The 23,211-nt window shown below is 39.3% G+C and overlaps 1 protein-coding gene across 1 annotated transcript in view; it reads right to left on the reverse strand.

Moving 5' to 3' along the window:
- The window catches only part of LOC133659638 (lysosomal thioesterase PPT2-like), a 28,759-nt gene extending 23,440 nt beyond the window's left edge, over positions 1–5,319 (reverse strand). Inside the window, exons 1-4 of the mRNA XM_062062221.1 lie at positions 5,170–5,319; positions 3,861–4,014; positions 784–879; positions 594–701 (exon numbers count right to left, since the gene is read on the reverse strand). Coding sequence (XP_061918205.1) covers positions 594–701; positions 784–879; positions 3,861–4,014; positions 5,170–5,319 — 508 coding nt within the window. The remainder of the gene's footprint in view (positions 1–593; positions 702–783; positions 880–3,860; positions 4,015–5,169) is intronic.
- Between the last annotated feature and the right edge of the window lie 17,892 nt (positions 5,320–23,211).

The following is a 23,211-nucleotide window of genomic DNA, read 5'->3' on the forward strand; positions in this document are numbered from 1 at the left end:
TATATATATATATATATATATATATATATATATATATATATATATATATATACACACAGTATATATATGAATATATATATATATATATATATATATATATATATATATATATATATATATATATATATATATATATATATATATATATATATATATATATATATATATATATATATATATATACATATATATATATATATATATATATATATATATATATATATATATATATATATATATATATTCATATATACACAGTATATACGTATATATGAATTGATTCATAAGTTTTCAAAAAATCTTAACTTTTTGCTGCTCGGGCCCTAAAAAGCTGTTTTTAAGCCATCTCATTGCAAACCAGAAGGAGATGTTCTAACCTTTAACCTTATAATTACTATACCCAATAACACATTGCAAGAATCGGTTTGAATCGAGAATCCTGTTGAATCCTGAATCGATTCTGAATCAAATCGTCACCCAAGGAATCGAAATTTGAATCGAATTGTCAGGTGCCCGAACATCCCTGTGACCCAGTGCACAATAATGTTCAACAACTCTATTCTATGATTTATGAAAAGATCTTTGCAGCTTACCGTTCCAGTAGCCGCAAACTGACACTTTCTGCCCCACGCCGTTGTAGCAAACGAGGAAGACGGTTTTCTTGACGCTGTCAGGAAACATGCGGCGCAAGTATTCTGTGTCTGTATGGAGGGAAGACAACGCCTGTGAGGTGAGAACGCCGAGCTTTCTCACTTTGTCTTTTTTTCATATTGGCTCCTCCACCTCCGTATTGGCCTGCCAGGGGCGATGACAGGGCGATGAAGGTGTGGACGTTGTGGTCGGGCATCGTGGAGAGAAGTGCTCGACAAATAAGACCCCCTGAGGAAGAGACATTCATCCATCACGTCATCGTGTACACCTGCACCGTGTTGCTGGAGGTAAGCACAGCCTGCAGGTCAGAGGTCATGATTCCTGCGGCTTTATACAGCTCTTGTTTTTTATGGATCTCATTTGATTGATTGAATTGCTCTCGCGCCAAATCACACTTACAAGTTCACTTCACTCTATCGTTGATTTTTTTTTTAACCTATTTAACATATTTTTGGCTTGAGTTAAGCTTTTTCAAGGATGGAAATGGCAAAATTTACAATGGCTCCTAAAGTCAATACATTATGTACTACAGTGGTTCTCAAACTGTTTTCACCAAGTACCACCTCAGGAAAAAACCTGGCTCTCCAGGCACCACCGTAATGATCAACATTACAGTACAGTTTCATAGTAGGCCTAAGTATTCATTAAAACAAGGCAGAGGTTTGACTCAGCAAGTATATTGTAATATTACACACAGTTTGAATATAGGAAAATAAAACTGTTACATATTATTTATCTACTTCATTAATAATTAATGTTTTAAATACTAAATATTGGTATTATATGTGTATATATTGTATCTGCTGATGTAGTTCTCTTGTAGTTGTAAAAAGAAAAGGAAAATGTCAAAGCCTATCGCAGCATGCACAGGAGTTTGAAACAACGTTGCAAAATAGTTGTATTTGTAAATTGAGACAAGGTTGATGTCCAACGTTTGATCAATGTTGTTGGTTGGGAAATTATTAAATTTCAATGGTCAAATCAACGTCAGCACCTGACATTGAATAACATAGTCAAAAAGCATCCGTTTCAACGTTATGTTTGTGTTGTAAAATATTGGTTGGGAAATTACCAAATGTCCATGGTCAAATCAACGTCAAAAAGCATGTTGTTCCAGCATTATGTTTGAGTTGCTCAACGTTAGGACCTAATTCAACAAGTTCTCAACGTTGTTTTTGTCATGTCTGTGATCATGTTTTGTTTAGTTATGTTTTGCTTGGTTTTTGGACACTTTTTAGTTCCTTTTTTCACTCCCTTGCTTTGTCACCATAGCCACCATTAGTTTCACCTGGTTCACATCCTCATGTCACGCACCTGTCTCACGTTTTCACATTTTGAGTCACGCACCTGCTGTCACTAATCATGTCACTATTATTTAAGCTTCCAGTTGCCAGGATGTCTTTCTGGCGACATCACTTCATGACATGTTTACGGTTTCATGCTTAGGTCACGCTACTTGTTTCATAGTCCATGCTGCCCTGTTCACGTCATCGCAAGTAAGTTTTGTTTATTAATGCCACAGTTAGTGTTTTTGCTTCATGTTCATAGTTAATTGCCTTTGTGCTAGTCTTTTGTTTCATTAGTCAAGTTTGTTCTCCGCCATTGTGCGCGCCTTTTGTTTGCTTCTTTTTTTGTAGTTATAGTGTTAAAATAAAAGATGTCATTACCTTCACGCCAAGTTCATCATCATTTCTTTTTATTCCTTTCATAAAAATGCATGTATACAAGCCATGTACAGTTGACACTTTCATTGTTTTTTAGTTTCTTATACATTTCCATGATCAGAAAGGAGCATATGGAAGAATACTATTCTTATATAGTTCACTTGCATCTCGGGAAAACAACCACTCCATAGTCCACGTCCTGACAGTTTTAATGTCTTGTGCCTGCTGGGATGTGCAAAATGCCAAATATTGGCACCGATAATCTTGTTCTGTATTTAGGATGATTTTTTATTATTATTAATTTTCATCTTTAACTTTCTGTTTTTTGCACTATTTTTTAGGAATTGTTACCATGTTTTACGTTCTGTACTTACTGTGATTTTTCAAATCAAGTCAAACTTTATTTATACAGCACTTTTTATACACAGGCAAAGTGATGTACAAGAAAAGAAAAAGAGAAGAAGAAAAGAAATCATACACACGCATTCACACACACACACGCACACACAGCACTATTGACAATAACAAAACAAAAAACAAAACATGGCATGGCACTGAAGATTTGAGGAAAAAAGCCACCTTTGAGGTGTCCACACTGGAGAATAATTCAAATGAACGCCATCTAAAAAATAGTATAAAACATATGATATAATATATAAATAATATGAATATTACATTAATAAGTTAATAAAAACATCACATTGAGAGAATAATAGTAATATAATAACTAAGATAAAAAAACAACCCGATAAAATAACAAAAAACAAAATAATTTTAGATAATCAGTAAAAAGCCTGATTAAAAAGGTGTGTCTTTAGCCTTTTTTTTTTTTTTTTTTTTTTTTTTAATATCAACGCTCCCTGCAGTCCTGAGGCTCTCTGGCAAACCGTCCCACAAGTGGGGGCCATAGTGGCTAAATGCCGCCTCACTGTGAGTCTTTGTTCTGGTATTTGGTAAAGCTAAAAGGCCAGTACCAGAGGACCTCAGGATCCGCGAGGGTTGATACGGTAAAAGCAGGTCAGATAAAAAGGAAGGTGCAAGGCCATTAAGACGTTTTAAAAACTAATAGAACCTTTAGAAATGACCCTGAAATGGACAGGAAGCCAACTCAGCGACTTTAAAACTGGTGTAATGTGCTCCCGCCCTGTGGTCCTTGTCAACACACATTATTAATATTATTATTATTATCTTGCTCTTTTACCTTTCTGTTTTCATCTGTACAGCACATGTTGGGGCAGCAGTGTTTTAAAATTGTGCTACAAAAATAAATCAACCCTGACCATGACCTTGATAATCGTCTATCTCTCAAAAGATGATCCATTTTTCTCACGATTGGTGCTCATAAACAGACTTTGTGGACACATATTACACATTTAAAAGTCCTTTTTGTATAATTGAGGACTCACATATAGACACACAATGTGTCCATGCTATTTTCTGTCTCATCTCGCCTCCTACTTTTCAATCGCTAATGCGTATATTTGGTTCAAGTGTGCACGCTCATTTGTGTGTGTGTGTGTGTGTGTGTGTATGTTGCATGGATACCCTGGGAGAAACACAGCAGGTGAACGCCGTGGGGAGCCTTTCTCATGATCGGCTCGACGGCCTTCCTGAAGCCTTCCACCTGTTTCCACAGCGGCTGGAGGCTGGCCTTGTAGTTGTACACGTCCACCACCGTCACTTCCGTGCCAGGATGTGTCTGGCGACCCAGGTAAGCACCAGACAGACACAAAGAGACAGAGGGTGGATTGAGACAGCTGATTGAATCAAGTGTGTGATCACCGATCACATCATCAGGCTCACCACAGAGAGGGTGAAAGCGACACTTCCCTGTTATTCACCGCACTTATTCTACATAAACCACAAGGAAATGAGAGCGGATCATTTTAGTTGCTCCTCTGGCAAAAATGTGTACATATACAGTACATATATATATTTGTTTTAGCTTCAGCTTAGGAAGTGATGAGCATGTTTTTTTTAAAGATGGACCCCGAACATTCCTGTGACTTCTAATCAGCGTAGAAAAATAACAAAATGATTCATTGTAGTGACATATCACTCAAATTTAGTATGATGATAATGTCACAAAAATCCTAACCCTGAGAGTATATTGGGGACTTTTATCTCCTTTTAGGTACATTTGTGCTCTATTTTTAGCCATAAATTTGGTTGCATTTCTCCGAATGCTAGGATTTTTACCTAAGAAGGTATTTTTTAAATAAATGTATTTTTATAATAATTTTAAAATGTGTTTAATAATTTTATATTTTTTATTTGTAGAATAATTTTAAATTGTGTTTCTTAATAATTTAATGTTTGTATAATTTTAAAATGTGTTCCTTAATAATTTATCAATTTTTTCTCAAAAAATTAACGGGACCCTAAGAAATAATTAAAGCCCAGGTAGGTTAAGTCCTCAGAGAGTTAAAAGTGTATAAAATATGTTTACTTTTCTTTGCTCGACTCTCGTAATTACCTTTGGTTAACTTCAGTTGGAATTAGCGAACATGTCAACGTTTTTTTTCTTTATTTTAACCCTTTTAATGCCCATTTGATGTAATTATGTCAGTTTTTTATTTTTGAAAAATTTGCATAAAATGAGTTATCATCCATTGAGTACATTTTAAAGGGCTGTGGTACTTGGGTAAAGATCAGGTTAAAAAGAATTGTAATGTACCTGAAATTAAATTTTTCATTTACGTCAACTAGTTCCATGGAGATTGAAAAATAACATTTTCTATTTGAAATGAGGAAATGTCAACTTAGCTACTTTTAAAACATGAACACAGCGCAGTAATGTCCGTCCCGAGCTTTAAAGTAATATTAAAATGTGTTTTAATCCGCAATGCGGTACCTTGCGAATGAAGAGAGTCAGAGTTCGGAACTGCTTGGGTCCATCAAAGAGGCCATGCACGATGATGACCGGCCTGTAGGCCTCAATGCACACGCAGGGGAGCAGCAGCAGGAACAGCGCCGATCCACAACAGACCGCAAGAGTTCTCATCCCGGATGCGAGTGGAAGGTGTGTGTGCGTGTGCTTGCTGTCTGCAGATGTTTCCTCTTAAATATTTTTTGAAGGCGTGTGATGCAAGGAGCCCACCCACTCAGCACCCAAACTTCTCCAAATAGTATTCACAATTTGTGTGTGACTGACTGTATGTACTACATATGAGGTAGTACAAACCCCAAAACCAGTGAAGTTGGCATGTTGTGTACTTCGTAAATAAAAACAGAACACAATGATTTGCAAATCCTTGTCAACTTATAATCAATTGAATAGACTGCTAAGACAAGATACTTAATGTGCGAACTGAACTTGTATATTTTTTGCAAATAATCATTAACTTACAATTTCATGGCAGCAACACATTGCAACAAAGTTGGCATAGGGGCATTTTACCACTGTGTTACATGGCCTTTCCTTTTAACAACACTCAGCAAATGTTTGGGAACTGAGGAGACCTATTTTTGAAGCTTTTCAGGTGGAATTCTTTCCCATTCTTGCTTGATGTACAGCTTAAGTAGTTCAACAGTCTGGGGTCTCCGTTGTCGTATTTTACGTTTCATAATGCGCCATACATTTTCAATGGGAGACAGGTCTGGACTACAGGCAGGCCAATCAAGTACCCGCACTCTTTTACTATGAAACCACGCTGTTGTAACACGTAGCTTGGCATTGTCTTGCTGAAATAAGCAGGGGCGTCCATGATAACGTTGCTTGGATGGCAACATATGTTGCTCCAAAACATGTATGTACCTTTCAGCATTAATGGTGCCTTCACAGATGTTTGTTACCCATGCCTTGGACACTAATACACCCATATATCGTGACAGATGCTGGCTTTTGAACTTTGCGCCTAGAACAATCCGGATGGTTCTTTTCCTGTTTGTTCCAGAGAACAAGACGTCCACAGTTTCCAAAAACAATTTGAAATGTGGACTCGTCAGACCACAGAACACTTTTACACTTTGCATCAGTCCATCTTAGATGAGCTCGGGCCCAGCGAAGCCGGGGGCGTTTCTGGATGTTGTTGATAAATGGCTTTTGCTTTGCATAGTAGAGTTTTAACTTGGACTTACAGGTGAAGCGACGAACTGTAGTTACTGACAGTGGTTTTCTGAAGTGTTCCTGAGCCCATGTGGTGATATCCTTTACACACTGATGTCGCTTGTTGATGCAGTACCGCGTGAGGGATCCAAGGTCACGGGCATTCAATGTTACGTGCAATGATTTCTCCAGATTCTCTGAACCTTTTGATATTACAGACCTTGGATGGTGAAATCCCTAAATTCCTTGCAATAGCTTGTTGAGAAATGTTGCTCTTAAACTGTTGGACAATTTGCTCACGGATTTGTTCACAAAGTGGTGACCCTCGCCCCATCCTTGTTTGTGAATGACTGAGCATTTCATGGAAGCTGCTTTTATACCCAATCATGGCACCCACCTGTTCCCAATTAGCCTGTTCACCTTTGGGATGTTCCAAATAAGTGTTTGATGAGCATTCCTCAACTTTCTCAGTCTTTTTAGCGAATTGTGCCAGCTTTTTTTAAACATGCTGCAGGCATCAAATTCCAAATTAGCTAATACTTGCAAAAAAATAAAGTTTTCCAGTTCGAACATTAAGTATTTTGTCTTTGCATTATATTCAATTTAACCCTTGTGTGGTGTTCATATTGTTGTTACTCAGCCAGTGTTTGTGGGTCTGATGGACCCGCTGCATTTTGTGGCTTTTAATGCCTCACAATCAAACACTTTTATGTTAAAATACTGACTTATCCCAAAAAACATTTGTAATGAAGTGCTTCGAGAGGCTGGTAAAGGAATACATTGTCTCCAGACTTCCCCCCCACATTCGACCCATACCAGTTTGCTTATCGCCCTAACTGCTTCACAGAAGACACCATCTCCTCTGCACTCCACCTGAGCTTAGCACATCTGGAAGGAAAGGAGACACACGTGCGGATGTTGTTTCTGGACTTCAACTCGGCATTCAACACCATCATCCCGCAGCACTTGGTGAGCAAACTGGCCCCCCTTGGATTCAGTACCCTCCTTTACAACTGGCTGCTTGACTTCCTCACAGACAGACCACAGTCTGTGAGAGTGGACAACACCTCCAGTGCCATCTCCCTGAGCACCGGCTCCCCCCAGGGCTGTGTCCTGAGTCCGCTGCTGTTCACGTTGATGACCCATGACTGCTGCGCCAGGTCCACTACTAACCACATTGTGAAGTATGCGGACGACACAACAGTAGTGGGCCTCATCCGTGACAACAACGACATGGACTACAGGGAGGAGGTGAAACATCTGGTTGACTGACGCAGAACCGACAACCTGGTCCTGAACGTCGACAAGACCAAGGAGATCATTGTCGACTTCAGGAAGCACCAGTCCAGCCACGCTCCACTTTTCATCAACGGCACAGCGGTGGAGATAGTAAGCAGCACCAAGTTCCTGGGGGTGCAGATAACTGACAATATGACCTGGTCCCTACACACCGGAGCTCTTGTAAAAGGAGCTCAGCAGCGCATGCACTTTTTGCGTCAGATGAAAAGAGCACAGCTCCCTCCCCCCATTCTCACCACATTCTACAGAGGCACTGTAGAGAGCCTACTGACCAATTGCATCTCTGTCTGGACTGGAGCCTGCAGTGCCTCAGACTGGAAATCTCTCCAGAGAGTGGTGAGGACGGCGGAAAAGATCATCAGGACTCCTCTTCCATCTATCCAGGAGATCGCAAAAAGCCGCTGCCTGACCAGGGCTCAGAAAATCTGCAGAGACTCCTCCCAACCCCACCTAGGACTGTTTTCACTGCTGGACTCTAGAAAGAGGTCCGCAGCCTCTGTAGCAGAACCTCCAGGTTCTGTAACAGCTTCTTCCCTCAGGCCGTAAGACTCTTGAACGCATCAAAATAATCCCCTCAATTACCCCCAAAAATGGATGAACTCGCTGGAATATAAAGACAATATAACATACATCCATAAACGTAGATGCATATGGAAAAGTGCAATATATTTAATCTTTACAGTAATCTAGTTATTTATACCTGAACCTTATTGCTTTTTTATCCTGCACTGCCAACCAGCTAATGCAACGAAATTTCGTTCCATCTGTACTGTAAAGTTCAAATTTGAACGACAATAAAAAGTAAGTCTAAGTCCAAGACTCACAAACACTGGCTGAGTAACAATATGAACGTTGCATGGAAATTTCTCTGCCAGTTTTCTGCATCCCACAGGGATTCTTCTTTCGTGTTTCTGCACCTGCGGTTCCCACACAAGGTTGCAACATTGTTTGTCAACACTGTCTGCGCTCATTTTGTCGCACATTTGACCCTCTGATGTTCTGTGTACCTACACTCTGTCCTCCCCGTCTAGGCCTGGTGTGTGTGTGTGTGTGTGTGTGTGTGTGTGTGTGTGTGTGTGTGTGTGTGTGTGTGTGTGTGTGTGTGTGTGTGTGTGTGTGTGTGTGTGTGTGTGTGTGTGTGTGTGTGTGTGTGTGTGTGTGTGTGTGTGTGTGTGTGTGTGTGTGTGTGTGTGTGTGTGTGTGTGTGTGTGTGTGGTACACAGAACATCAATTTCCACATTTCTATTACTCCCGGGTCCAGTGGACCCCGGACATCTTATATGTAATAGAAATGTGTAGGGGGGGTGTATGGTGTGTGTTCATTAAATATGTATTCTGAAATATGTTCTTCACAGAAAATGAGCCAAAGCCAGTGAGTCTGTTTGAAAAATTAATTAATTGTATCATTTTTCTTTTAATAAAAATCGAAAACGGGTCCCACAGACCCGAACACCACACAAGGGTTAATATAGGTTGTAAAGGATTTGCAAATCATTGTATTCTGAATGTGAGTGTGAATGTTGTCTGTCTATCTGTGTTGGCCCTGCAATGAGGTGGCGACTTGTCCAGGGTGTACCCCGCCTTCCTTGTCCTGGGCATTACGCTAAAGTGCATCCGGCAGTGGAGGCTCCTCTATGGGGTCTTGGGGCACTAGGAGGTTAACCCTTTTACTACTGTTACCCCAGGTGGCCCTTGGCAAAGGCCTAGTACCTGACTGCACCCTAGCCAGGGATACGGTGAAGACCTCAACGGCGGAGCAGGCGGAAGACGGTAGATGTAAGAACTACCACAACGGCTGCCATGGCAGAAGAAGGCACCCCCACATCTATGTGGGCCCAGTTATGGGGAAATAACAACCCAAGACCTCAACGGTGGAACAGGCGGAGGATGATTGCTAACCCTATGGAGCGTCACAACGGCTGGGATGGCGGATGAAGGCTGCAGCAGAAAAGGGTCCCCAGTCGTCTTGGACTCCATGCCACTGGACCCTGACCCTGATCTGTCAAGGATCGTGTGGTGACTGTCTATGCACCAGTCTCCCCACGTTAAACAAAGTCATGCACAGGCATCCTCCATAAAGGGATAGCCCCCTACCAGGAGGATCGTCATACTCGCTTCGAGTGACCGCCGCCGATGATGATGATGATGACTCCGCTTTCCCCCCGAATGCAGTTGAGATAGGTTTCCAGCACCCCCGCGACCTCGAACGGGACAAGCGGTAGAAAATGGATGGATGGATGGATGTATTCTGTTTTTATTTACGATTTACACAACTTGCCAACTGCACTGGTTTTGGGGTTTGTAAGTACAGTGCATCCGGAAAGAGTCACAGCGCTTCACTTTCTCCACATTTTGCTATGTTACAGCCTTCTTCCAAAATTGCAATACGTTTTTTATTTTTAATACATTTGCAAAAATCTGTAAAAAAAAAAAAACAACCAACTTTTTCACATTCTCATTATGGGGTTTTGTGTGTAGAATTCTGAGGACAAAAGTAAATGTATACCGTTGTGTGCGAGACGATTTACAGCAGCACTTTTCAATTATTTTCTGTTACGCCCCCTCCCTAAGAAGAAGAAACCGCCACAACTGTAAATAGTATCAATTGCTTATAAAGTTGTTATAAGTATACCTCTGCATAACATAGTATCTTTATTAAGATTAAAGATAACAAACTAACCCATCAAGTGCTACATACTTTTTGTCATATTCTAGCAATGCAAAAGAAGCATGTTCCCCGAGGTCACGTACATGGATAAAGGCATCTGACTGATACAGTACTACCGTTTTTATCTTTAATGTGAGGCAATCTTCCATGTGACAAAAGTCTCCACTACAGCATGTGCACAATGTAAAATTTGGTTTTGTTCAAAATTGCACAACTGCTTTACGCTCAGTTTCATTTTCCTTTTCAAATAAATTACATGTAAAAACCTCATATGCATTTGTGCATTAAAACGACAATCAATACTCATGTATTGAGGTTAATTTGTCTTTATTACGAGAGCTGTTTTTGGACACTGAATTCAAGCAAGTATATTTTTAGCGTTTTAATTTTGTTAAATACATCAAATTATGCTGACACTTTTATTGACTAAACATCTTATGAGCAAAAGTCAGTGTGTAAAAATCCAGTCTTTTGAAATTCAGTGCAAACATATTTGTTGCTTCAAAAGTCAAGACTCACTTCTGGTGGATTAATCCAGTCTTTTGAAATCCAGTGCAAACATATTTGTTGCTTCAAAAGTCAAGACTCACTTCTGGTGGATTAATCCAGTCTTTTGAAATCCAGTGCAAACATATTTGTTGCTTCAAAAGTCAAGACTCACTTCTGGTGGATTAAGACTGGCGCAATAGACCCTGTCCCAGAACCAGCCAATGTGACCTCCAGGTCACATTGGCAGGTTCCACGCGATGGTGTAAACCCCATTAGGCAACTGTTTATTAACCTGAATCAGCAGATTTAGGCTTATTTTGAAAGGTTCGGAGGCAAATATAAAAGCGATCATAAAAAATATATTTTAAATGGGATGGAGTGGATTTTTACACTCTTAAGAAAAATATACACTTTTAAAGATTTCAATCATTTATCGTCACCAAGAGGTTAATGCTACCTCACTTTACTTGACACTTACGGTATTTAAAGAATAAAAGTTTGGCGGCACACGTCTTTACATCTGAGGGGTCCACAAATTAAACATTAATCCACGAAATACAAAGTTGGATTTATTTGTGCAACGTATTTGATTAATATAACGAGTGCCGTGCTGCTGTGATCGTGATGCTAATGAGAAAAAGGATGTTTGTTTGCAGTTGATTTCCTGCTACAAATATTAGTCTCATCTACAATTCATGTCTGCAGTTGTTTTTATGCTGTGAAGTTCATATTTTGTCTCATTGTTTAGCTATACATGTCAGTGTTGTTCAGCAATGTTTGCGAGCGATATCAAGATTCAGTATATCCTGTTAAGCCCACAAGAAATGTATTCATCTAGTTTATTAATACTATTAAGGATATTTTCTTGATGCTAACAAATAGCACCAAAGACGCTATAATGTGGTCATCCGTGTCGAATAAAGCACTTGGCTTTCCTGCACAACAACTACATTTAGTTTATGTTATGAAAATGGACAACGAATACACGGTGGATTGAGCCAACAATTAAAATATTTATTACTAGGACTTAACATGACGTTTGTTTATTTGCACAACCAAGTCTCCATAGTTATATTCAGGCATAGCAACCGCAAAAGAACACAAACTAATCCGACCTCTTGTCCCTTTTTTACGTTTAGTTCTGCTATCAAACACTACCAATATATTTCCATTGCGTCACAGAAAGTTTCTGAAACAAATCAAATGTTCAAACAAACATTTTACAAAGTGATCACTGTAGACACAAGCGGTCCCATTGTATTCCACAAAGATGATGAAAGTGATATTTTAAAGGGCCATTTCCTTTGACGCACTTTTGTTTTTCCCTGACTTTATTACGCTTATGAGTCACTTCTTTTGGGACTCTATGAAATCTCTCTATTTGAACGACTGGAATGCCCAAGAACAGAACAGCAATACATGTTCTGCTCAAACTCTACTTCTTCTTTTTTGGTTTAGTGGTGGTTGGCAAGCAACCTTCTGGTGTGCATTACCGCCACCTTCTGATATGGAGTGTGGACCGAGACGGAACCCTCCTCTATATTATTTTATTTAACCCAGTCTTTTTTAAATGTGTATATAATGCTTTGTATCCTACGTGTTCTGAGTGCAATCCTAAAATATCTTCCACTACTAACCTAACCTTCTCTTTCGCTAACTTATTTCCCAGTATTTCCCTTTCTCTATTGTATTTCCTATAATGTATTAAAACATGTCCTACACTTTCTATCTGATGGCAACAGTCACACAGCCCTGTATTATGTTTCCCTATCAATTTCAATTAACTATTTAGATATGGGGCGGCATGGCGTAGTGGGTAGAGCAACCGTGCCAGAAACCTGAGGGTTGCAGGTTCGCTCCCCGCCTCTTACCATCCAAAATCGCTGCCGTTGTGTCCTTGGGCAGGACACTTCACCCTTGCCCCCGGTATCGCTCACACCGGTGAATGAATGATGAATGATAGGTGGGGGCCGTAGGCGCAAATTGGCAGCCACGCTTCCGTCAGTCTACCCCAAGGCAGCTGTGCTAAGAAAGTAGCTTACCACCACCACGAGGTGTGAATGAATGATGGGTTCTCACTTCTCTGTGAAGCGCTTTGAGTGTCTAGAAAAGCGCTATAAAAATCTAATCCGTTATTATTATTATATGTATGTCCTAATCTCATTTAAGTAATAATGTATTCTTCCTTCCTATTTCTATTGCCTCCTCTCATTACACTTACTCTCCTCTGGACTTTGTAATACTCCATAGTGTCAGAGTTTGTAGTTGACGAACCCCAAGATGCAGAGATGATGGCAGGCATTGAACAGGAAAACATGATTTAATTAAGATACTATGGCAAAAAACAAACAAAAGGGAACAAACAAAAGGCGCGCACAAGGCGGAGAACAAACTAGGCTATGAACTAAAATAGCACAAAGGCTAACTGTGGACAATAAACAAAAACACTTACTGTGACACGAAGGAACTATGACTAAAGCGGAGTGGACAAAAGTAGACGGAGCTACAACGACAAATAGGTAGAAGCTACAGGTAGAAGTGACAAGTGACAAGTATTATAATGACAATGATCCAGCCGTGACTGGAGGGCAGGACAGGTTTAAATAGCAGCTGGCTGACTGGCACCAGGTGTGGCCAGGTGCCAATCAGCCACAGCTGAGGGGACAAAACACTCAGGGAACATAATCAAGAAATGAAGACAAAATAAAAGCACTGACAGGAAACTAAGACAAACGCAGAGGAAAAACTAAAACATAGCCAAACTGTCAGGGACAAGCATGACACATAGCTACCCTTTGTTTCATTATTCCAATTAGCTTGCCATTTTGTATTGTGTTCTATCTGAACTATATTATTTACTTCTTCTTTATTGTGGTTAATCTCCATGTTTAGGTTCGTTTTAGTGGTTGCTTGCTTTGCGTACCTATCTGCTAATTCATTCCCCACAACTCCTACATGAGCCAGCTTGAAATGTTACCACACTTTCCGCTTTATTTATTCTGTAGATTGCCTGAACTATTTAATCTACTAAATCTTGTCTTGTTTCTGATGCTATGTTTTTTATGCTCATCAATGCACGGCTGGAGACCGAGCACACGACTGCTTTTCTTGCTTTATTTTCCTCTATCCAATTAACTGCCATATAAATTACGACCAAATTCCTGGTAAAAAAACAATAAATTATCACTGATTCTTTTATTAAATACTATGTTTCCTTGTGGGATAACTGCTGCAGCTCTTACTTAATATTTATAGTTTTTGATGCATCCGTATATATTATGGCATTGTTTAAAAATGTTTCTTCAATCCATTGTTCTATTTGGTAATTATTTTAATTTCTATTCTTTAATACTTGCATATCTACATCTGGGATATCGTAAATTCATGATGGTATTGCAGGGATTGGTACTGTAGGGCTAACTTTAATATTGTCAATTTGAACTTTTTCCACATATGTCTCCTATTATCCACCCGAAACTATTCATCTTATTCTTCTCTTTTTCTTGGCAGTTTAGCAGCACTTGGTGAGTTTGATGTCCTTGCTTGGACACTTTTAAGTTTGCCCAATAAACTGCTGACAGTTGATCTCCTCTCATGTCTAAATATTTTTCATTCATTTCTACTTGTAATGCTGCCACTGGGGTTGATTTAGTAGCTCCACAATCCACCTTAATGCCTGTGACTGGATCCTGTCTATTTTCCCAGGTACCGTAATGTTTTTTAAGCAGATTGAAAAATGATGCATCTATATTCAATAACAGATCAAATTAAAGTGATATATATTGCTTTCAATGCCTGTCTATCAGCCCCCAAATCTTTACCCCTTAAAGCCCTCATTATATTTACACCTTTTTACTTTTCTCCACTATTTAACTGATGTGGGTTGACCAGTTAATATATTTATTGAACCATATTCCTAAATATTTAAATACTTGTACCTATTCTATATTTTCTCCATAAAGTTTAATTTGGAGCTTTTTTTTTAACCTTCCTCTTTGTAAAATTCATGACTTTAGTTTTCCCAACAGAGAATCTTAAACCCCAAGCTGTTCCCCATTATTGAACATTATTTACAGCTTTTTGAATCTCCCTTTCCATATGATTTGTATTTCTACCTCTCTTCCACATCACTCCATCATCAGCAAACAGTGCCACCTCTACTACTAACCCTTCCACTTCACTAAACACTTCATTTATCATTATCGAAAATAGTACTGGACTTATTATAGTCCCATTTTCCACTTCATATATTCGACGATATTAATTCTCTATTTTTACTAAAAATGTTCTACTTGTTAAGAAGTCTTTTATCCATCTGTACATTTTTCCAGTAATCCCAATTGTATTTAATTTTATCAGCAACTCCTGTGTTCACAACATATCATAAGCTTTCTCTATGTCAAAAAATACTGCAAATAATTTATTTATTTATTTGTCCTTTTATAATTTCCTCTTACAGCTGCACTGCAGGTTCGTTTGTGTTTCTTGCTTTCCGAAATCCACTTTGGTAGTTTTCTATTATTTCTTTTGACTCTAAATAATATACTAGTTTTTCATTAATATATTTTTCCTGGTTTGCATATTGGAATCATCACATCTTCTTTCCACTCAGCTGATAATTTTCCTTCTTCGTATATCATATAATTTCAAAACGACTTATTTGCCTATGTTGCCTACGTTTTTGATCATCTGGTAACTCACCTGGTGTTTTCCTGGGGTCATATTTTTAACCTGTTTCAATATTAGAACCATTTCATTTAAAGAAAATTTCATATGTATAGTGTTTTTAAAGCCATTATCGTTATCTTCAGTCAATTCCCCAATATTTAAATTAACTGTTTCTTCTCTCTTTTCTTTTTCTACATTTCTCAAATTATCATTGCTGTGCACTTTAACAAATGTTTTTGCTAAAAGTTCTGCTTTTTCTTTATTTTCTACCACACACTGTGTCCCATCTTTCATCACAGGATTTTTATGTTCACTTCTGATCCCTGAAATTTTCTTTTACATTCCCCACACCTGGCCTAATGGAGTAGTTATATTTATTGATTCACAAAATGTTCTCCAATACTCTTTTTTCGTCTTTTTAATAACGTATCTTACTTACTGGATCATATCTTGAAAATTATGTGTTCTTCTTAATATTTATTAATGTTGCTTTATTCCGTTTTTGTATTGTGTCTGTTCACGCTTGTGTCCACCACGGCAATACCTTCCTTCTTTTCCCCATTCTACTCCTTGGTATGCTCTGTTTGGCTGCTTCCGTTATGCACTTTGATTTATATCAACTTCCTTTAATGTCATGTCTGTAATTTCCCTAAATTGGCGACTTGTCCAGGGTGTACACCGCCTTCCACTTGAATGCAGCTGAGATAGGCTCCAGCAACCCCCATGAGCCCGAAAGGGACAAGCGTTAGAAAATGGATGGATGGAGGTTCAAAGTCGGCATGATTGTACTTCCATCTTCCTTAGTGCTTTCTTTCCTTTTGTTTATGTTTATGTGAATGAAAATAGGGTAGTGATCACTTCCTATAGTTTATTTACTTCCCACTCCACTTTTCCTGCTAACCCCTGTGACACTAGTGTTAAATCTATTGCTGTTTCTTTACCCGTAACTACATCTAACCGTGTTCCCGACCCATCATTCACCAATTATTTTTCCTCCAAAAATACTTCCAATGTTTCCCCATTCCAGTCATCCCTTTCACCCCACACTGTGCTATGTGCATTAGGCAAGGCAAGGCAAGGCAAGGCAACTTTATTTGTATAGCGCTTTTCATACACAAGGCAGACTCAAAGTGCTTCACAGACAACAAAGTGAAATGAAAGAAAATAAAAGCAAAATTAAAATGCAGACAATAAAAATAAAAACAGTGCAGACGTTAAAAGTTAAAAGATTAAAAGATTTAGCTGAAAGCTAAGGTGAACATAAAAGTCTTCAGTCTAGTTTTAAAAGTAGTGAGAGTTGGGGAGAGTCTGACATCTTCAGGAAGTTTATTCCAGCTATGTGTTGCATAGTGACTGAATGATGATCTCCCTTGATTTGAGTTTACTCTTGGAACCGCTAACAGATTGGTCTCAGAAGATCTTAGTGATCTAGAGGGCGTATATAGTGGGAGCATATCAGTGATATACTTGGGCCCTAGACCATGTAGTGATTTATATGTGAGCAGGAGGATTTTGAAATCTATTCTCTGATGTACAGGGAGCCAATGTAAGGATTTAAGAATTGGTGTAATGTGCTCACATTTTTTGGTCTTTGTTAGAACTCTAGCAGCAGCGTTCTGAACAAGCTGTAGTTGCCTGACAGTTTTTTTGGGAAGACCTGCAAGGAGACCATTACAATAGTCTAGCCTACTGGTAATAAAGGCATGTACAAGTTTTTCTAAGTCTTGAGCTGACATGAGCCCTCTAAGTCTTTTTACATTTTTGAGGTGATAGTAGGCCGATTTTGTTACTGATTTGATGTGACTGTCGAAATGTAAATCAGAATCTAAAATAACCCCAAGATTTCTGGCTTTATTTGAGGTTTTCAGGGACAGTGATTGAAGGTGTTGGATGACTTTAAACCTTTCTTTTTTAGCACCAAAAACAATTATCTCAGTTTTATCTTCATTTAGTTGTAGGAAATTTTGGCACATCCAGTGTTTGACTTGCTCAATGCACTGGCACAGAAGATCTATGGGGCGATAGTCATTTGGTGATAGCGCTACATAGATTTGGGTGTCATCGGCATAGCAATGATGGTCAATGTTATTATTTTGCATGATTTGTCCTAGTGGGAGCATATAGATGTTAAATAAAGTCGGCCCCAAGATTGAACCTTGGGGGACTCCACACGTTACGTTGGTTGGTTCTGATACAAAGTCACCAATGGAAACAAAATAGTTCCTATCTTGTAGATATGACTTGAACCAGCTTAAAACTGTGCCTGAGATCCCCACCCAGTTTTCCAACCTGTCCAAAAGTATTGAGTGGTCGACAGTGTCAAATGCAGCACTGAGGTCCAAAAGCATTAATACTGAAGTTTTGCCAGAGTCTGTGTTTAGACGGATGTCATTTATAACTTTAAGAAGGGCCGTCTCTGTGCTATGAAGAGGTCGAAATCCTGACTGGAAGTTGTTGTGGCAGCCAGTAGAAGCCAAGAAGTGATTTAGTTGTTGGAGGACAACTTTCTCAATTATTTTACTTATGAATGGTAGATTTGAAATTGGTCTGTAGTTGTTGATAACAGAGGCATCTAGGCTCTGCTTTTTTAGAAGAGGTTTAATGACTGCAGTTTTGAAAGCCTTCGGGAAATTGCCCGATTTAATAGAATTATTAACTATTTGCAAGATGTCTGTTGATAGGCAGTCAAAAACATTCTTAAAGAAGTTGGTAGGTAAAACATCAAGGCAGCAGGTGGATGACTTTAGAGCTGTCACCGTTTCCACTAGAGTTTTAGAGTCTATGGCATTAAAGCTTGCCATCATTGCTGTGTTACTTTTGCCTAAATGGGGTGGTGATCCAACTTTTTTACTTGAGATATTGATGGTGCGTCTGATGCCTTCAATTTTATCAGTATAAAAGAATGCAAAGTCATTGCATTTCTGCGTGGAATGGAGTTCGGCTGGTATTTGTGTTGGGGGTTTAGTCAGTCTGTCAACGATTGTGAATAGGGTTTTGGCCTTATTTGTGTTGCTGTTTATGATATTGGAGAAGAATGTTTCTCTAGCACTTTTTAAGACTAAATTGTAGGCCTGGAGGCTCTCTTTATAGATGTCATGGTGAATATGAAGTTTTGTATTCCGCCAGATTCGTTCAGCCTTCCTGCACTCTCTTCTCTGGGCTGTTACAGCAGCAGATTTTCTCCAGGGTGCCTTTTGCTTGCCAGAAATCGTTTTAACTGTAACAGGTGCAATGATATCTATGATATTCACAATTTTGGAATTAAAGTTGCTTACAAGATCATCAGCATGACATGGGTTTAGAGGTGGTAGTGAGGAGATGGCGTTTTTAAAGAGGACATTAGCATGTTCATTTATGTACCGCTTTTTGACATTCTTTGATTCTGTTTGTGTGTCCGGAATTACAGAAATATTAAAGAAAACACAGAAATGATCAGACAATGAAGGATCAATCACAAGAACATCAGAAACATTGAGACCTTTTGTGATAATCAGGTCCAGGGTGTGTCCCTTATAATGTGTAGCCTCTTTCACATGTTGAGACAGTTCAAATGTGTCTAAAATAGTAAAAAGTTCTTTTGCGCCCTTGTCATTTAAATCGTCAATATGAAAATTAAAATCACCAGTTATAACCAGGCAGTCAAAGTCAGTGGAGATGCTAGACAATAGTTCAGTAAAATCATCAAAAAAATTTGCAGAATATTTAGGTGGCCTGTAGATAATTAACAAGAGAATTTTGGGAGAGCATTTCAACACAGCACACAGGTATTCAAATGATGTAAACTCACCGAGTGACATCTGTTTCCCCTGAAACATGTTTTTAAATATAGCAGCAACCCCTCCACCTCTTTTCCCCGATCTACATATATCAATGAAGTTATAGTTGGGGGGTGCTGTCTCGATCAGAATGCTTGCACTGTTATTTTGTTCCAGCCATGTTTCAGTTAAAAACATAAAGTCAAGTTTAGAAGTGCTAATAAAATCATTGACTAAAAATGATTTGCTATTCAGAGACCTGACATTGAGCAGACCCATCCTGATGGTGTTATTGACAGGCTTCGATGTTGGCTTTGATTTGGAGATAATAGGAATGAGATTGTTTAGGTTAGCAGGGTGGCTAAGTTTCCCAATGTTTACTCTCTTGGTAGTCACAACAGGGATGTAGAAGGTGCCATGATTTGATGTAGGCAACCTTGGGCCCAGCTGATAATGTGGTCTACTGCTGAACCCTTTTCTGTATCAGAAATATTCAGGACTGCTGTCAGGGCGAGGCGGGGTTTGCCGTAAGGGGGAGGGGGAGTGAGCAGCGTCAGAGCTGGGACGAACTACTGAAGGTGGACGTTGAGGGCGTGTAAGGGGCATTAAAGTCACCACACCAAATGATATTGCCACTTTAGTGCTCGACTATTGTTTGTAGTTGCTGTATTTGTAGTTTCTTGCGTGGATTATAGAAGTTTAGCACTTTATACCTTTCTTTATTATTCCATATTTCTGATTCTACTATTTCTAGTTCTTGTGTTACTTTTAATATTGTATATGTCTTCTTTAATAAATTTGGCACACACCACTCCTTGCCAATCATCCCAATCTTTACGTATTATTATATATCCTTTTATTATAAAGTTCAACTTTGGCTTCAGCCAGGCACGTGCACACATAGGGCCCTATGGGTGCTTGAGCCCCTGCCCTTTTTTGCCTCGTCTTAAAAAGTGCCCTCTGCCTGTGTGTGTGTTTTTTTTTCTTCTTTTCTTTAAACAACATTAATAAATTCCTGTCAGGGATGTAAAAAAAAATTTATAAAAAAACAGCGGTACAAAAACTCCACGTTTTCTTGCAGGCATGTGCACACATAGGGCTCTATGGGTGCTTGAGCCCCTGGCCTTCTTGCCTCGTCTTAAAAAGTGCCCTCTGCCTGTGTGTGTGTTTTTTTGTTTTTTTCTTTAAACAACATTAATAAATTCCTGTCAAGGATGTAAAAAAAAAAACAAAAAAAAAAACAGTGGTACAAAAACTCCACGTTTTCTTGTAATACCGGGTTGTTTGAGCCTGCCGCTTCCGCCAGAGAGAGAGAGGGCGAGTGAGTGAGTAAGTGAGAGGAGAGAGAGCCAACTGCGCCCCTGAGGAGACGTGACAGTGGAGCAACTTGAACCTGTGAGTTATGGTCTAGTCGCAGTCCACTTATTCAGCATCTAATATGGCTAATATTTCAGAAAAACGCTGTATTCTTCTATTATTCAATGTGTCAGCTTCTGTTTTTGCCTGACGTCGGAGCACGACGCATCAATTGAGCACGGCACATCAATTCCGCACAGAGCAGAGCGGATCGTGCGGGACAGGAAGTAGTGTACAAAATACAAAATAAAACACCGGGTTCATTTTCTAAATAAAATGCACTGTGTTTACGGCGGATCACATTTCTCTCACAGTAGAGGTTTAGATGTAAAGTTTATTGTGACTTTGCTATTACTGTGTGGGTTAACAAAATAATAATAATAATAATGATAATGATGATAATAATGATAATAATGATAATAATAACAATAATAATAATAATAATAATAATCATAATAATAATAATAATTATTATTATTATTATTATTATTATTAATAATAATAATAATAATAATAATAATTTCAGAATTCTGGGGATATAAGATGTAGGTTATCTGTTAGGAATATTACCATCTGTATTTAAACTTGATTCATGTTGATTATGCCTGCAGCACAATGCCAAAAAAAGAAAGGATACAGAAAAGGAAGGAGAAGGAGCGCCAGGAAGCAGCTAAGGGTAGCAGACCTCTTAATGCATGGCTAAAACCAAGTACTAGCACCAGAATTCAAGAAAGACCACAGACCTCAGAAAGTGTCACACCTGAGAGAGAGGCAGAGACCTTAGAAGCAACACCTGAGAGAGAGGAGGAGGAGAGTGTAGAAGCAACATCCTTCAAATCAGTGGAAGAGTACTACAGAGTGAAGATGTACTATCCATTCCTTGATGTTCTTTCTCAGGAACTATAGGAGATTTAAGGGAGATGGGAAGACACAGTCCTTCAAAGTACTCAGTGCACTCCACAGTTTGACGAAGGCCAGCAACTGGGTAGGTAAAGATGCCATGGGTCCTGACTCTACTGAAGCTGTTCGCACGCTGTGCGAATTCTATGGAGGAGAAGAAGAGAAGCTGAAGACAGAGCTCAGAGTTTTGTATGCATCATTCCATGACACTCTCACACTGAATGGGATCTTAAGAACACTAAGAGACAACAGTGGACATGACATCTTTCCAGCACTGGAAGAAATTATGAAAACATATGCCACGATTCCAGTGTCCACTGCCACAGTAGAGAGGTCTTTTTCTAAACTGAAGCTGGTCAAAAACTCACTCAGAGGCCTATGCACAGAAGAGAGGCTGTCTGATCTCCTTCTCCTCTCCATTGAAAAAGACATAGTCATAAATCACAATGATGTGATCAACATCTACAGGGACATGGCCCCCAGAAGGTTGCTGCTTTAAGGCCCCCAGAAGGTTTGGCTACTGATTGTGCACTGATTTCACAGCATTTCATGGAAGCCCTGAATTTACATTGAGGATAATATTTGATGGGTGGCCTCCATCCTACAGCCCTCTACTGGCCCCTGTTCCATATTTTTCTCAACACCGACATCTATTTAATAATACCACCTTAACATTTGACAACCAAACAATTAAACAAGGCGACTCGGTAAAGAATCTGGGTGTTATCTTCGACCCAACTCTCTCGTTTGAGTCACACATTAAGAGTGTTACTAAAATGGCCTTCTTTCATCTCCGTAATATCGCTAAAATTCGTTCCATTTTGTCCACAAGCAACGCTGAGATCATTATCCATCCGTTCGTTACATCTTGTCTCGATTACTGTAACGTTTTATTTTCGGGCCTCCCTATGTCTAGCATTAAAAGATTACAGATGGTACAAAATGCGGCTGCTAGACTTTTGGCAAAAACAAGAAAGTTTGATCATATTACGCCTATACTGGCTCACTTGCACTGGCTTCCTGTGCACCTAAGATGCGACTTTAAGGTTTTACTACTTACGTATAAAATACTACACGGTCAAGCTCCTGCCTATCTTGCCGATTGTATTGTACCATATGTCCCGGCAAGAAATCTGCGTTCAAAGAACTCCGGCTTATTAGTGATTCCCAGAGCCCAAAAAAAGTCTGCGGGCTATAGAGCGTTTTCTATTCGGGCTCCAATACTATGGAATGCCCTCCCGGTAAAAGTTAGAGATGCTACCTCAGTAGAAGCATTTAAGTCTCATCTTAAAACTCATTTTTATACTCTAGCCTTCAAATACACTCCCTTTTTAGACCAGTTGATCTACCGTTTCTTTTCTTTTGTACTCTGCTCCCAACCCGGGGTGGACCGCTAGCCTGTCCATCGGATGGGGACATCTCTACGCTGCTGACCCGTCTCCGCTCGGGATGGTTCCTGCTGGCCCCACTATGGACTGGACTTTCGCTGATGTGTTGGACTTTCACAATATTATGTCAGACCCACTCGACATCTATTGCTTTCGGTCTCCCCTAGAGGGGGGGGGGGTTACCCACATATGCGGTCCTCTCCAAGGTTTCTCATAGTCATTCTCATTGACGTCCCACTGGGGTGAGTTTTCCTTGCCCGTATGTGGGCTCTGTACCGAGGATGTCATTGTGGCTTGTACAGCCCTTTGAGACACTTGTGATTTA

Source organism: Entelurus aequoreus, linkage group LG11, assembly GCF_033978785.1.
Source record: "Entelurus aequoreus isolate RoL-2023_Sb linkage group LG11, RoL_Eaeq_v1.1, whole genome shotgun sequence".
Classification (NCBI taxonomy): Eukaryota; Metazoa; Chordata; class Actinopteri; order Syngnathiformes; family Syngnathidae; genus Entelurus; species Entelurus aequoreus.